Consider the following 16,089-nt stretch of genomic DNA (forward strand, 5'->3'; position numbering starts at 1 on the left):
TGCTAAGTATAGTCTACACTAATAATTATTGTCAGTTCTAATGCATGCACTCTAGCAAAGTGATACAGAGACACCATAGAACCAGCCTAGAAGAACCAGTTTGCATTCCAGTACTTTTTGTTATTAAACCCATTTCACCTTTTGTCCCATTCAAACCACGATCGCCCTTTTCTCCTTTTATCCCAGGCAAACCTTGCTGTCCAATTACTCCTTGGTCGCCTCTCTCGCCTTTGACACCAGCTGGGCCTGGTGCTCCAACCGAACCATTCTTTCCTGCAGGACCTTGTTCACCAGGTGATCCTGGTATGCCAACCGTTTCCCTTGTCCCCTGATGATCCATTTAGTCCCCTTTCTCCCTTGTCTCCACGCTCACCTTTGAATCCAGAATCCCCCTTTTCACTCTTCGTTATATTTGCCACACGCACTAGGATGTTTGCCACAGCCTCCTCCAGTCTAGGCACGGTTTCAGATGACAGAACGTCAACGTCACCCTTTAAATGCATCACCTGTTGTGAAATGTTTGTCACTGCCTGCTCCAGTTTAGGCACGGTTTTAGATGACAGGACGTCAACGTCACTCTTTAAATGCGTCACCTGTTGTGAAATGTTTGCCACAGCCTGCTCCAGCTTAGACACGGTTTCAGATGACACAAGGTCAACGTCATCTTCAACGCTAACGTCGTTCCCCTTTGAAAAGTTGAGATGCGAATTCGGTCAAAATTCGGTGAGAGGTGCTACGTAGTTGAGCAGAACACGCGCCGAAATCGATGAATTCGATTCGTATTCTGACGGAAGCGGTAGCGTAGCGGAAGTAAGGCAGTATTTCCATCGGGTGGAATTCGGTCCGTATCCGGAGTATGCGGTAGTTGTTCGCCTCGAATTCTGGCCAAAGAACAGGCAGTAGTGATTCTCTTCGAATTCGGGCAGAAGTCTTTGAATCGGAGAGTACTCCAGATGCAACGCGCAACCATCAGATATGCAAAGTATATCCATTCATCTATCTACTAGATCCACTCCTCTGAATCGATGCGATATACTCATACAAGATATAGTTATTAATTATTATCTGATTCGAGATCTTTGGCGTCGCTAGGCAGGTTCGCAACACTCTCAGATCGACTACTAACACCTGCTCTCTGTATTGAACGGAATGCGATAATTGATGAAGTCATAAACACGTGCAATCAGTGGGCCAATGAGCAATGATTATACGTCCATGTGCTCAGTTGTCGCTTACTTATTACCACAAGTCGTGTAGAATGGAGGAGAAGACGAAGACAAAACCCACACGACCCACACGAATTAAACAAGCCGCGAATCGACAAGATGACTACGGAGTGGTTCAGGTAGGTCAGGCGATCGACCTGGTCACGTTTCTACGATCTAGCTTTGTGAACTTCAGAAGTCAAGTATTACTGTTTCTGTAGATTGCTTGACGACTGTCCATATAAAGTTTGATGCGAACAAGGTAAAGGGTGGTCACTGAGCCGTGGCCGGAGGCTGACAGATCGGCATGGAAACGTTGTCGCATTCGACGAAGTTCGTCCACGATGCAGGCTTTCTGTTAGGAAGTGACTGGTGTAGTTTGTGTATGAGACTATTGTTGCAGTGTAGTAGAAGCTAGTACAGCACAGTCACGTAATATGGAGATCAATATTCTGAATTGATGTGGCATATGATACACGCATATGTTGTACACAAAGGTCTGGCGAGTTTCTCGTTCGCAGCTAATTCGGTATGAATACACTCAGTATAGAAATGGCCACAATACGCAGAGAATTCGAATAGACTCCGGTTACGTTTCTGTTCGAATACGATACGAGTTCTGGTGACTATCGGTGTGAATACGGAGCGATTTCTCACCTAATTCCGCGTTGTTTATTAAGTATTCGGCCCGAAGTCACTAAGTAAAAGTGGCCAAAACTTGCAACAAACCCGGAACGAATTCGCTTGAGTCTAGGGGTAAATTCAGTATGAATACGCAACGGATTCTCCCTAATTTGAGTGCAAATCCAAACTATATTATTGCCGAATTCCAGCCGAATTCGCATCTCAACTTTCCAAAGGGTCGCGTCTTCGACGTGTTTCAAGTCATGGATTTCATAAGAGTTCCAGCCAGATACAGCAAGGGCAACGAGCAATAGGCAAAAACTAGTGAAAAAGACAATGCGTCGAAGCCACCTGGCCCATTTCCTGGTAGGCTGTGCATCCCCTGGCGATACATTATTGCAGCTCATGTTGCAACTAGGCAGATGGCTGTTAGAGTGAGTAGTTGTATCACTAAACGATTAGCTCCTCGCTGATGGCTGTCAAATTGGCGAGCAGTACGAGAGCGACCTTTCAACAGATTAAACTAGACTGGGGTGTGGCTAACGCACGTGAGTCAACACGCAGTGTGAGCACGTGCGTCAAAGTTCAATGAAACTCATTCGACAACATCGCTCATTCGTCAACATGTCAACACGACCCATTCGGCAACATGAGCTGCAGTGTACCAAAGCGATACATTTTGGCAACTTTTTAGTGACTAATACCTGCAGTGGCGAATCCAGAGTGGTACTTGGGGTGCGTTTAGGCACCAACTTTTTTTCAAATTGCGATTAGGAACAGGAAAGCAAAACTAGGGAAAAGGGCGGTGCGACGTTGTGAAAGCAAACTCAAGAGAGTAGTGTAGTTGCAAACGTACAAGCTAGAGAACTAGGCGATTCAGCAGTGATCACCAACGTAGTAAGATATATTGCGTTAGTTAATTTAGACCACTATTTGAGTTATTAGAACTAGAGAACTAAACGATTCAGCAGTGATCACCAACGTAGCAAGGTATATTGTGTTAATTAATTAGTTTGCTTTGTCTTTGGTTCCAGGTAGAGTCATGGTGGATATATATATATATATATATATATATATATATATATATATATATATATATATATATATATATATGTTGATACTTTTTAATTGTGAGCATGCCACGTACTGAACTAACAAACTTTTTTTATGATGCCCTCTCTCTAGCTAGAAAGCCATGCATGCAAGACATGGAATTGCTGTACTGGACAACAAATTGAGAGAATCATGAGGGAGACATTCCAGATAGCATTAGATCAAATATCAGATAATGTGACAAAACAATTTTCTTAGCTGCAGTCTAGCAGAGATACAACGCTCTCAGAAGAGCAACAAATTACAGGAACTGTACACACAATTTTTAATCTAAGAATATACCAATAATCAGTGTCATAGAACGTCTCGAAGTCGAAACGTTAATTAACCTCTGTCTAGACCTACTAAAGGTTTAAAATGGGCCAAGTATAAGGCTCAGTGGACGCACGGAATGGACGTCGATTATGTCATTATGATACAATTCTGGGTGCTGAACAGTAATTAAATACTATGATTAGGCCAACATTAGCGCAAGCGCGTTCACATCGCTAACTATTAGTAAGTCACGTGGGCACGTGAGTGTAATTAGCCTCGACAGTTTCATTCGTCATATCCGGCAAGAATTCGCGTGAATTGTCTTGACGAATCCATTGCTTTAGGTTTTGAAGAGGGAAACATTTAGTTTGCTTTCTGCGGCAGCTCCTTCAGGAACGGCAGGAAGTTGTCACGTGTACAGGACGTAAGTCTAGACGTAGTATACATCTGCATGCGCTTCCGTATACGTCGCCATGTTGTTGCTGCATTTGTACGTTTAGACATACAACACCACATCAGAAACATCGGTGGCATGCTCTTCTTGTATTACCTCACGTGCCATAGTCACGTGCAACCACTAAAACGCCACCGATGTGGTTGTAATACTATACTTTACGGCGCTAGAATGGCATCAGAATGGCGTTACACTAATCATGATTAGGACCGGTGTGATTGAGTGGCGTTAGTGCACTAACGCCAAATAAGAAACTAATCTAAATAAAACTAATTAGTCATGATTAGGCTCGGTTGAACACGCTCTAGGTCTACCATGATACCATGTTGTAGGTATGAAATACATCTGTGATAAGACATTAATTAATGTATACTGTATATGGTATCTACAGTACCAACTCTAGTCTAACTTTACTAAATCATTGTATTTGCATCACATTTTCCCTAGAAGTCTGGAATCCATCACTGTTTACTGTCTACATGCTGTGTAGCTAGACAAACTGCACCTCACAAACTTTTTTAAGGCACTTGCATACGTAGAGTTGCATTCTATCAATGTCTCTACCGTACACAGACCTAGGTGTAGGTTGGTTTGGGTATCTAGCTAGACACGTGAAAGCGTAATTGCAAGCTCAAACTATGTCTACAGCTTGGATCAATCGTAACTGTTGTAGTTGTTTGCAAAAACAAAATAATTTCAGTTTGTAAATAATCATAAATACTTGAAAAAATGCAATGCAAGTGGTAACTATTACTCTATCTATTGAATACCAACATTAGACGACCTTCTCCGCAGCAGCCGTGATCGTATAGTGGTTAGTACTCTGCGTTGTGGCCGCAGCAACCTCGGTTCGAATCCGAGTCACGGCAGTTTTTGCACGCTTGCTATATTTTTTGCTTTTAATTAAACAAGTTGTTCTTTTGTAGTCCAATACTTCAACGTGTTCTTATTAAGATTCTGAAGTCGTGCTATCTCAATTGCCTTCCAGTCACGTGATACACAGCCACGTGACCGGTAATGGCTGACGAAAACGTGGACGCCGCACTGCCCAACTTGAATGCCTCGGAAGAAGACAACCCGGCCGATGAGCCCGACTTCGATGATCCAGAAGATTTCATTGATGATATTAGCGATGAAGGTGGCCGCTCAGTTCTCATTTTTTCGTTGCAGACAAGAGTTGAATTTTTCGTCATTCTAGAGCTTCTTGGAGATCTGATGGCGCAAGAACCGAAGCTAGACGATAGTTTAGAACAAATTATTGTGGTGGACAATGTTCCCCGTGTGATGAAGGATCGATTGGACAGACTGAAGAATGTGATTAGGAAGATAATGGGCAAGTTTGGTCGCATTTTAAGTGAATATTATCCTGCTGATGAGAATGGTGAGACGAAAGGGTGAGGAAATGTCAAACACACACACACACACACACACACACACACACACACACACACACACACACACACACACACACACATGCACACACACACACACACACACACACACACACACACACACACACACACACACACACACATTCAACTGGGTTGAAGCAGACTATACAAACTCTAGATTTGGTCATCATCTACTGTATGTTGCATTGCATGTTGTAAATTGTAATGCACACAAATGATTATTTCAGAGGCTTCTAAAGCCTGGTTTACAATATGATGCTGACGAAGCTTGCTGATGCTCACGAGGACGCTCATGAGAAGACGCCGAGTAGGTGTCAAAATGCTGACGCTGATGCTGTGTACCATTTACAATATCATGCGATGAGTGCCAGCGATGAGCCACTACGTGCATGCTCATAATGATCGTCTACCATGAATTCAAAGTCTGTGATTTGGTTTTCATTTCCTGAGTTTTTTCCCTCACCAAGTTGTTGTGGAGATGCTTCCACATTATTTGGCAGCCTGCTGCTGGGAGTTTGGTTTTTCGATACGTTTCTCCAAGCGTTTTTCTTGCGCCTCATATTTTTAATGACTTGATCTGCCGCAACTTGCGGAAAGCAGCCGTACCTGCACGTATACACTTTCGGTAGGCTTCTCTTTCATAGTTTACTTCCAGTTATTTCACTCCGGATTTGATCTCTGATTTGTCGACAAAAGGCACGTGCTTCCGATAGACGCTAGAGCACTTCCGGTTTGGATGCTAGAGTTGAACTTGAATCAACTCTAGTGTCGGCGACGCTGATGACACTGACGACGCTTATGACGTGACGTGCAAGACTTGAAGTGTTTACAATATGACGCCTGCTTGAGCGTTGTCGCTAGTGTCTTCGCCAGCATCATGATTGTCGCCAGCGTCATATTGTAAACCTAGCTTAAAACTTAACGTTTGAGATTTTGTCTTGTTCCACTGCTTCCCCAGGCTATGGCGCTTGGGTTAAGTGCCCCGCTACTTTACTTAGGGTGTGTCCATTTTATCATCTGTATGCATAGAGGGCAAACGAAAAGATGTACACTGTACTGTATTTATGTTAGAAGAATGCGTAGGATGGCATGTAGACATTATTTCTGCTGTGGCTCTTAGGAGGAGTGGTTATTAATTCACGTGTTGAACACATGCATATATCACATGCATGTATCGAGCATCATACTGTATGACTTACATGCACATCAGGACACTGTCAACTGTTAGCACACTTGTAAAATATGCACTAAAATATCAACATGTTTTTAGAAAGCGTATTGAGTGTAAGGTCCCACCGTTGATGTCAGCAAAAAAGATGCAAAATATCTGACAACTTTGAATTGAAGGAGCTTAAAAGGATAGCTGAGGATAAACATTTAAAAATTAATTAGTTAGAGATTCAAAATTTGCTGTAATATAACTGAGTCAAGCTACAAAGTAAACAAGAGAGATAATCTAAAGGCATTGCGCTTGATCTTTTCCAATAGTTGCATTATACTTCACTTACGCTGACAACTCAACAATTTCAATCAGTTTTATTTATAATTGTTTAGACACAGTGTGCACTGAGTTAAATGAAATGGTAGCTACATGTTTACCTTACGCCAAATGCAGACCATGTCTGCGTTTGTTTTAGGAATTTTAATGTACTCACACAGTTTAATCAATGATTCATGTTTTTAATAGTTTGGTACAGGATGTATATGGCAGTGAAAATATTTTGTTGTGATTTCTAGTTTTATCTTTCTGGAATACGAAACTGCACAGCAAGCGGCCAACGCAGTCAAGACGGCTCACGGCTACAGGCTGGATAAAGCGCACGTGTTTGCAATCAATCCCATCTCGGATTTTGAAAAGTAACATCAAATCTTGTATTACTTTGTCACACTTACAGGAATGAGGAATGTTTAAATTAGTATTTTTGAGTAATTAATTAGTATGAGCAATAATTAAATATTAATAATTAGACAGACAGACAGACTGATGGATGGACAGACATACAGAAAGATGAATGGATAGAGCAACACACAAAGTGATCACACTTGTTTCTACTTTAGGTATTCTGATCTGCCAACTCATTGGGAGCCTCCTGAGCCTAAGGAGTATACTCCTCAGGTATGACATCATCACAAAGTTGTGTACACTTACATTGTTCTAATTCAACTGTTGCTCGTAGGAGAATTTGAGGTCATGGTTGCTGAATCCAGATTGTCACGATCAGTATGCTGTCATATATAGTCAAGGAGATAAAACGGCCGTGTGTTGGAATACAAATACAGAACCAATTATCGTCATTTCACGTGAGGTATGTCTGATAATAATGAGATAGTTACATGATCATTAAAGTATGCTAATCCACCTGCATGCTTGGCAGTACAAAAACGTTTTCCAGTTGTCAGTATCATACTATGTGTGCTGATGGCGTGTTTTGGTAGCATTTGTGGTTGAATGAGGCTTTTCAAACATGGATTTGCTTTGTCTGCAAATGTTCCAAGGGCAAACGTTAGCGAGACTTCTTGTAAGGCCGTTTCACACTATACTCTAAAGCACATTGAATACGCATTGGCTGTCACATTGCATTCGATGTGAATTTGCTCAAACCACATATGGAGGTGGTTTGAAGTGGATTCAATGTGCATTGGCGGTTGCACGTGGTATGTTGGTAGGCAGCAGTAGATCTACGTTTCCTCTCTATCCCGTGCTTATGGCATAGATGGACGTACTGTAACCAAAGGTAGAGAACTATCTTCACGAAGAGACTGACAGCCGTGATGTCCGCAGGTTCCAACATACGTTACACGACTAGGTGTGTTTATGACGTTTACGCAAATTACATTTTCCTATTATGAAATGGATCAATGCGCATCCAATTTACATCTGCTGCGAAGTGGATTGAATGTGGCTTAATGCGTTTCAAGTGTGAAAAGGCCTGTAGTCTATCATTGTCCAGTTACATGCTGGATTTCCTACTGTGGGGATGACTTACTACTTGGGGCTTAAAATGGCAGTGAGATGGACGCACAATTGGTGGTATTGTGACTGTTATAAATAGATGCTACCAACAGAATGGTAATAACCTAAACGTAAGAATCCGTTTGTTTCATTATCTTTGTGTTGTGAATAGATTGTACTAAGTTTGCTGTAGACAGTTAGTCATTTGCTGATTTGTATCTATTATATATAGCATTGGACCGAGGCTCCGTATCTTCGTTGGTCACCACAGGGCACGTACTTTGTAACAATACACAAGCAAGGAGCTGCTTTATGGGGTGGAGAAAACTTCAGAAGAATTCAGCGATTTTCTCATCTTGGTACGGAATTCATCGATTTCTCACCCTGTGAACGGTAAGCAATCACATTTAACTGCAGACGTTATTACTTTCAGTATGAAGGAAGACATGACAACCTTGATGTGATAGTCAATACTAAATTTACTTTGTACGTACAGTAGACCCTCGCACATCTGATCCTCGCACATCTGACTCCCTGTGGGCAAGCCACAGAGAAATAGAGGTCAGATAAGTGAAAAGAACATACTGTAGAACGAGAAATTTTGGCGAAATCTTCTAAAATGACTTTATTTATATTTTGATGAGTTATATTTTGGTGATTTGCAGAGTTGGTAAACGTCTGACGTCACTTCATCTGCTACATGTGATGTGTGTCTGGCATTCCGAGGCTAGTAGTGCACGTGAAAACGGGTACTGAACAACCAGGAGCATTGAGTCATTGGATACTTACGAAGTTTCAAGGTGCATTTGAGGCCATCACATTTATCGTGACATTTATCATGACAAGAGCAGGCTGTTCAAAGTGTTTGCACTGAAAGTATCTGTACAGTGCCATTTTGTCATTCAACTGTGTATATTTGGCAATTCACTCTTAAATCGCCAAAATAGAACCATTGCCAAAATTTCTTATTCTACGGTAAGCTAAGCCTTCCAATTATACTTTGGAGTCCCAGTTTACTTTTGGAGTCCTAGACCAAGCCAATTCTATGACCATGTACATGGTCTGAAACATATACGCTAGTGATACAATGATTGCATGAAGACGTAAGTAATACGTGTACTGTAATCACCAAACTACACCTACAAGTACAAACACAAAGTTCGAATGTCGACACAGACTAGCCTACTCTTGCGAATAATATTAGTCAGTAACAGATATTTGAGAAAGCTACTTGACCTTTTTACGAGCTTTGAAGCTTCCGTATCTTTCATCACCATCACTGCCAACTCACTGTGCATGTGCAAACAGGCTTGTGACGTCATATCCGCTTTGCGAAAACGGTTGGATATGTGAGGGATCAGATATGCAGCAATGGTCTGATATGCGAGGGTCTCTTGTATATCACATTAGAAATTTGCTTTACAGGAAATAGTTCACATACTGACAAGAACGAAACACAAAGTGCTCGGGGCACAAGAGCATGAAATTTTGGGATTTTAAATTGTAGTTTTTGTGACACGATTTTGTGACACGTTTTTGTGACACGTTTTGTGACACGTTTTTGACATAGAAATGTTAATGTGTACAACTGCCGTAGGAGAGGGTGGATATCTGCACGTGAATGGTGCGAAGTAAACAGATTTCTATTATTTTCTGTTGCAATCCAACAGAAATAATGCATTTAATATTAATTACTTTCAGTGCTGTTCTTTATAGTTTGTATTGAAAGGCTTGTATTTGTTTGTTTGCTCAGATTTCTTGTAACATTCAGTTCTACTGTTGACAGCTCAGAAGAACCGCAGGTTTTGTAGTAGTTAGTCGTCGTTTTACTGGATTGTTTGATGACACCGAGTTTGTAGGCGATTATGATTTGGGACATCAGAACGGGAGCTAAAATGCGAGGGTTTAACTGTGAAGAAGCTACTGTGTGGCCTGTTTTCAAGTGAGTAATGCGATTTCTATACTGAACACACACACACACACACACACACACACACACACACACACACACACACACACACACACACATACAAGCGCACAAGCACACACACACACACACACACACACACACACACACACACACACAAGCACACACACACACACACACACACACACACACACACACACAAGCGCACAAGCACACACACACACACACACACACACACACACACACACACACACACCAACTCTTTGATAGATATTTCTTATAACGTTGTAGATGGAGTCATGATGGACGATACTTTGCTCGGCAACGCAATGGACTAATCAGTGTGTATGAATCAGAGGTGAGTGGTTAAGTCTCCCCTCCGACTTGCAGTAGTTTTGTTAAAATACAATATTCATCATAATACATGCCAGAAGCAGCAACTCTTGGCAAGCTATAGTATCAGCCAAAGATTATAACCGGCCTATAAATGAGAAGTCACATTGCATCAATAGACAGAAGACGCTAGTCAGAGTAGGCAGTCAAATGTCATAGATGTAACCAGCCTCAACATTTTACCGAGGCACTTGTTAATATCAACTTGAATTAGTCACACGATCAGACCAACTGAGCCTTATATAATGCCGACAACAAACTAAAGCCCTGTCTACACTAGACCAGAATGTATTGCGATCCGATCGGGATAGCGAGTGTCCATACTGCACTTTGAAAACACTACCTCTGCCTCATTTTTTGGGTATCACGTGACTGATTGATGTGTACATTGGGTTCTTTGCTTGTGGAAAGTGTTGAGGTGAGTGAGAACAAAGACGAGTGAGGAGAGTTAGATGTTCTGACTACATGCGTAGTGTACGTGGAGGTAATGCCACTATTTCTAGTTGGATTCAACTGATCGCGATCGGATTACGATCAAAACCACCTGTTGATGTGGATTGCAAGTGTGGACAGGACTTAACAGAGACTACAAAAGCTGCAAAAACAACTCATCAGCTCTACGATTACCTGTACTACCAAATCGCCAGAGCATGTTCACTTTGTTGATCTTTCAGGTCTGTATGGACAATTAAAAGAGCTAGACCACACAGCCTTTTTCTGCAACCCAATTTTTCAACTGCCATGCCCACTTTTCCAACCAAAGCAGTTACCTCATTTGCCTCATACTTAGTTACACCACTGTATGTCCCTTAATTAAGTTGCAAGTGTTACATGCAGTGAAGAACGACGTACATCTTGATGCTATAATGTCGTGTACAGGACAGCTGGTTTATGCAACCAAACTGAGTACTGGAATCGTTGGGATGGACGAACGTTTGATGGGTGGTCATTGTTGCAGACATGGATAGACAAATGTTGCTTCGAGATGTCTATACTAATAATAGTATACTAACTTTGTATAAAATAGTTGCTCTGACACTGACTGACTGCATACCTGGGAATGTTTATATTGGCTGTATGTGTTATGTTATCTATTGTTGTCACATTTTCAGACATTTGGTTTACTGGACAAGAAGAGCATACAAGTCAGCGATGTGAGGTACGAAACGGTTTAATATCTAGATGGAAGAATGATACCTGTGTATTTGTGTTCGTGTGCTACATTAATGTATCTTTATGTCCAACATAAGTGCTGATGTTTTATTTCTTTTGTTGTAATCTAGAGACTTTGCCTGGTCTCCAGCAGAGAATTATTTGGCATACTGGCTACCTGAAGTGAAGGAGAATCCTTCGAGAGTCGTGCTCTTGGAAATTCCCAGTAAAAAGGAAATCAGGATGAAGAACTTGTTCAACGTGTCTGCTGTAGGTTTAGACGGATGAACAGACAGACAGACAGACAGACAGAGTTTACAAGTAGTAAACCAGTATCCTTGTCATTCTTTCAGTGTGAATTGTACTGGCAAAAGTGTGGTGATTTCCTTTGTGTGAAAGTGGGAAGGTTGACAACAAAGAGCAAGAAGGTGACTGCACACACACACACACACACACACACACACACACACACACACACACACACACACACGCACACACACACACACACACACGCACATACACGCATGCAGGCATGCACACACACACACACACACACACACACACACACACACACACACACACACACACACACACACACACACACATTTCGTCAATCAGTTGAAGTGACTCACTGTGATATTAGAGTGCGACTGCATATAACCTGGAAGTGTTCAGCGTGAGAGCAAAGCTAATACCAGTCGATAGCATCGAAATCAAAGGTCAGTGCTACTGACATCATCTTGCACATTGTTGTCTGTGTACTCGTGTGAATGTGTCGAGCCTAATGGAGATTCTGTTTAATTGAGACAGAATCGGGTGTCGGAATAATGAGGTCTGATTGTATCTGTCTGACTGTGTATTGTTTGGGTGTGGGATTGTTGTGTGTGCTCTTGATGAGTAATACTCTATAGATGAGTCATTTTTGTAGTTTCGTATTTGCTATTGATTTCTAGAGCCTCTGGTTGCATTTGCATGGGAACCGAATGGATCAAAATTTGGTGTCATTCATGGAGAAGGACCACAGGTAACAGTCAGATTCTACAAGGTTGAACCAGAGGGTGCAATCACCCACATCAGTAAGTGAAACGACATACATAGTATTACATACATTTCACACAACGGAATTAACTCGTGCTTTGTAGAGACGTTTGAGAAGAAAACCTGTAATCAACTGTTGTGGTCACCTCAGGGACAATTTGTTGTCCTGACTCAACTGAGAGGGTAAGCTCTGGTGTGTGTGTGTGTGTGTGTGTGTGTGTGTGTGTGTGTGTGTGTGTGTGTGTGTGTGTGTGTGTGCATGTGTGTGTGTGCATGTGTGTGTGTGTGCGTGTGTGTGTGTACACGTGTGTGTGTGTGCTTGTGCGTGTGTGCAGGTGCTTGCGCATGCGTGGGGGTGCATTCATGTGTGTGTTTGTTTGTTTGTTTGTGTGTGTGCATGCGTGTGTCCATGTATGCGTGGACATGCAATATTATCTGTCATGTAGACCAAACAGTGGCCTTCTGGAATTCTACGACACGTCCGACATGACACAGATGAACACCGGAGAACACTTCCAAGCAACGGACGTTGCGTGGGATCCAACCGGTCGATACCTATCCAGCTTTGTCAGCTGGTACACAGTGAAGGTAAACACTCACATCACAACAATACAGTACTCTACACAGTAGGTGGATCCGGAGTTTCTTCAAGGGGTAGGCGCACTTGGGGTACTGGCAATGTGACGTAGGAAACAAGAATTAGACAAATCTGTTAACTTAATTAGTTTACTAATTACTGATAACAGAATTAACAAAACTTGGAAACACGATCGCATTACCAAGTGTGCTAAATGTACACAAGTTGGTGACGAGTAGAATGACACAGAACAGCGTTCTCTCAAATTAATTTAGAATTTTTTACAAATCCTAATTTTTTTGATGTGTTGATGTGCAATATTAGTCATTTTTTGATTTAATTTTTTGTTTATTTATTCTTTCATCAAACTAAATTTAATTCAATTCTCTAAACATTTCTAGTTGGCATCTTGAACTGCACACTTCCATCTAGCAATCATTTTTGACAATGTTTCATACCCACGTGCAAAAACCAAAAGCCTGGACAACCGACAATTTTTGAGACCAAAATATTATTTTTCTGTTATCCTATTATTATTCGAAGGTAAAATTTTTGAAAAGATTATAACTCGAATAATATTAGGAGCAGTAGGGTATAACAATTCATAATCTATGCTTATGTTCTTGTGACGTCGTGTAGACTAAGTGCTATTGTGTGTCATCCCTGATCTCTTTGGAGTAAGAACGTATTTGTTTAAGGCAGAACCGGCTCTTTCTGTAGTTGCTACACTGTACTGTTACTGGAGTTACAGCAAGAATGTGGCAGACAGTCGTAACAGTGACTATGTCTGTGCATGCTCAAATACTTTGGAAGCCTTCTCTATGTACTCTTCTCGCAAAAGGGTGAGACTAGCGAGACTATGTACTCTACTTTCGGTTAAAAGGGATAGGCACGCACCTGTTGTGCCACCCTCTAGATCTGCCTCTGCTCTACAGGCACACACACACAACTAACTACATTGTTTTTCATTGCGTGCCGAACCTCATGATCATCATTCGTTTGTGTTTCTTGTTGCAAAGGGAGGTGATCATGGTTACCTGGTGTGGTCATTCCAAGGTAAACAGTTATATCGACAGAACATGCCTGAGTTTGGTTCACTGGTGTGGAGACCGAGGCCACCGAGTCTCCTCAATGACATCGACATTCAGGTCTGCTGTTGTACTAATACTGATGTTGTGACTCGAATGTAACACAAAGATTGGTGCAGGAAATTCGTCGGCAGTTTAAGAAATATCAACGCGAATTTGAGATGAAAGATCGACTATCGCAGAAGAAGGCATCGAAGGTTTGCTGCGGTTTTGATTCGTTTGTTGTCGACAATGGCAGGAATGCGCAATGTTGTGTTACTGTAGGAGTTGGTCGACAAGAGACGACAGATGATGACAGACTTTCAGGATTATCGGAAGAAGAAGGAGAGAGACTTGACAAAGTTGTACCGAGACAGAACCACGCCACAGACAGGTATCTATACCAGACTTGATTTACTATAAAACGATGCACCACTACACAACACTAGAAATAACCAGCCCCTCTCCTTTTCACATCCTCTCTCCGTCGGGATGTCAAAAAGGGGAGGGGCTGGCTACAACAAGAACACATGGTTACGTGGCAACACATGACCACGTGATAAAGATGTAAAAGGGGAGGGATTGGCTAATATAACAACACAAAAGGCAAGTGATAAAACACTTGATCACGTGACAAAACCCTTGATCACGTGATAAAACACTTGATCACGTGACAAACACCACTTTCCAGATGCTTTGTGTCTGACCGATTCCAAAGATTTTACAATTTCTTCATCTGTTGAATTGCTAAATATCAAACTTGTGTCTTGAAGAGACCAGAGATAGGGGCGTTACAAACTCACTGTTTCTACGATGTACCCTTCGTGAGTGAGTTGACTCATTTTGTCATATTGTTAAGCATTCCAGATAATTGCAAACGATTTCATGCTCCCACACCACAATTTAGAACATGTTTGTAATAAACTATGTATAACATACGACAAGACAACCTATAGAGTGAAGAAGCACTAAAGCGCACCCCCCCCTCCCCCCCGGCTGCTTGCTGATGTTAGACTACAGCTGCCGCACACGTACTGGCACCTGCTAATGACATGAAGTGAATGAGATGGGGGCTGGACACATTGACTGGCATGCAGGATTGTTGACATCTGGCATGCTCATTAATTAACGCTAGCGATAACAATGAGTGCATGCACTGCATTCCTGGCCGTTGGTCCGACCGTCCACAGCTGTATTACTGTAATGCAGTGCATGCGCACTCGGAATACAACCGTCTGACTAAAGTAACTAGCAGAACGTATCATATTTATATTGCAAGTTTGAAGTAAGGTTGATGTAGCATGCACATTTGAAAACCGTTTTGACTAACCGACCATCCTCTCTGCATCATAGAAAGTGAGGCAGTTGCCCAGGACCGTTTTTCATTACAAATTCTCACTGATATTTAACCTGAGCACGCATGCGCTAGGGTACAGTAACCCATTGTAGACAAGAGACTGATTCAATGACTTGCCATGCCTACTGCGCATGCGCTCATTGTCACAAGAGCGGATACCGCCAATTATCTTACTGTTGCAAATGACGCAGGAATGATTAGAGACACGTGTATACTCTAGTATTACCCTGTCAATAACTCTATGTCAGCTCTTTGTATTATGTATTGTGTAGATGATGGAGACGACTCGTTTCAAGAGGAAGTCATCGAGTTCCTCATTAACGAGGAAATAGTTACAGTAGAAGATAACTAATAGTTTTAGAGCACTACATGCAGTTGGTCATTGGTGTCTATGTACTTTGCTACAACATAATCCTGGTATGGCAACTATTAACTATTATGTACATGCTCTCTCTGTCTCTCTGCACGTTGAGTGTTCTACACGCTTTGACCAGCAATGTGGTAGACGTCATTGCACAGCCAGCTGCACGGCTACAACTTGTAGAGAGTGATTCTTTACTGC

At 41.9% G+C, this 16,089-nt stretch overlaps 2 protein-coding genes and 1 non-coding gene across 3 annotated transcripts in view; 2 read left to right on the forward strand and 1 right to left on the reverse strand.

Annotated features, from left to right (window-relative positions):
* The first annotated feature begins 3,474 nt into the window (after nucleotides 1-3,474).
* On the forward strand, nucleotides 3,475-15,953 carry LOC134183903 (eukaryotic translation initiation factor 3 subunit B-like). Its single transcript, XM_062651487.1, has 21 exons — nucleotides 3,475-3,621; nucleotides 4,578-4,789; nucleotides 4,850-5,045; nucleotides 6,801-6,920; nucleotides 7,122-7,179; nucleotides 7,241-7,369; nucleotides 8,249-8,409; nucleotides 9,770-9,818; nucleotides 9,876-9,958; nucleotides 10,235-10,301; nucleotides 11,449-11,495; nucleotides 11,620-11,758; nucleotides 11,842-11,916; nucleotides 12,132-12,207; nucleotides 12,442-12,564; nucleotides 12,631-12,709; nucleotides 12,973-13,114; nucleotides 14,123-14,251; nucleotides 14,311-14,388; nucleotides 14,456-14,564; nucleotides 15,800-15,953. The coding sequence occupies exons 2-21, from the start codon at nucleotides 4,669-4,671 to the stop codon at nucleotides 15,877-15,879; spliced, it is 2,061 nt and encodes a 686-aa protein (XP_062507471.1). The 5' UTR covers nucleotides 3,475-3,621; nucleotides 4,578-4,668; the 3' UTR covers nucleotides 15,880-15,953.
* Nucleotides 4,449-4,520, forward strand: Trnah-gug (transfer RNA histidin (anticodon GUG)). Its single transcript has one exon. It is a non-coding gene; the product is annotated as a tRNA-His (tRNA).
* Nucleotide 15,954: 1 nt separating the features above from the next.
* The window catches only part of LOC134183902 (E3 ubiquitin-protein ligase TRAF7-like), a 10,016-nt gene continuing 9,881 nt past the window's right edge, over nucleotides 15,955-16,089 (reverse strand). The window contains exon 24 of the mRNA XM_062651486.1: nucleotides 15,955-16,089. This exon is cut by the window's right edge and continues 5 nt beyond it. Within this exon, the coding sequence (XP_062507470.1) occupies nucleotides 16,083-16,089 (7 nt within the window). The 3' untranslated portion in view covers nucleotides 15,955-16,082.

The sequence above is a fragment of the Corticium candelabrum genome, chromosome 9, assembly GCF_963422355.1.
Source record: "Corticium candelabrum chromosome 9, ooCorCand1.1, whole genome shotgun sequence".
NCBI lineage: Eukaryota > Metazoa > Porifera > Homoscleromorpha > Homosclerophorida > Plakinidae > Corticium > Corticium candelabrum.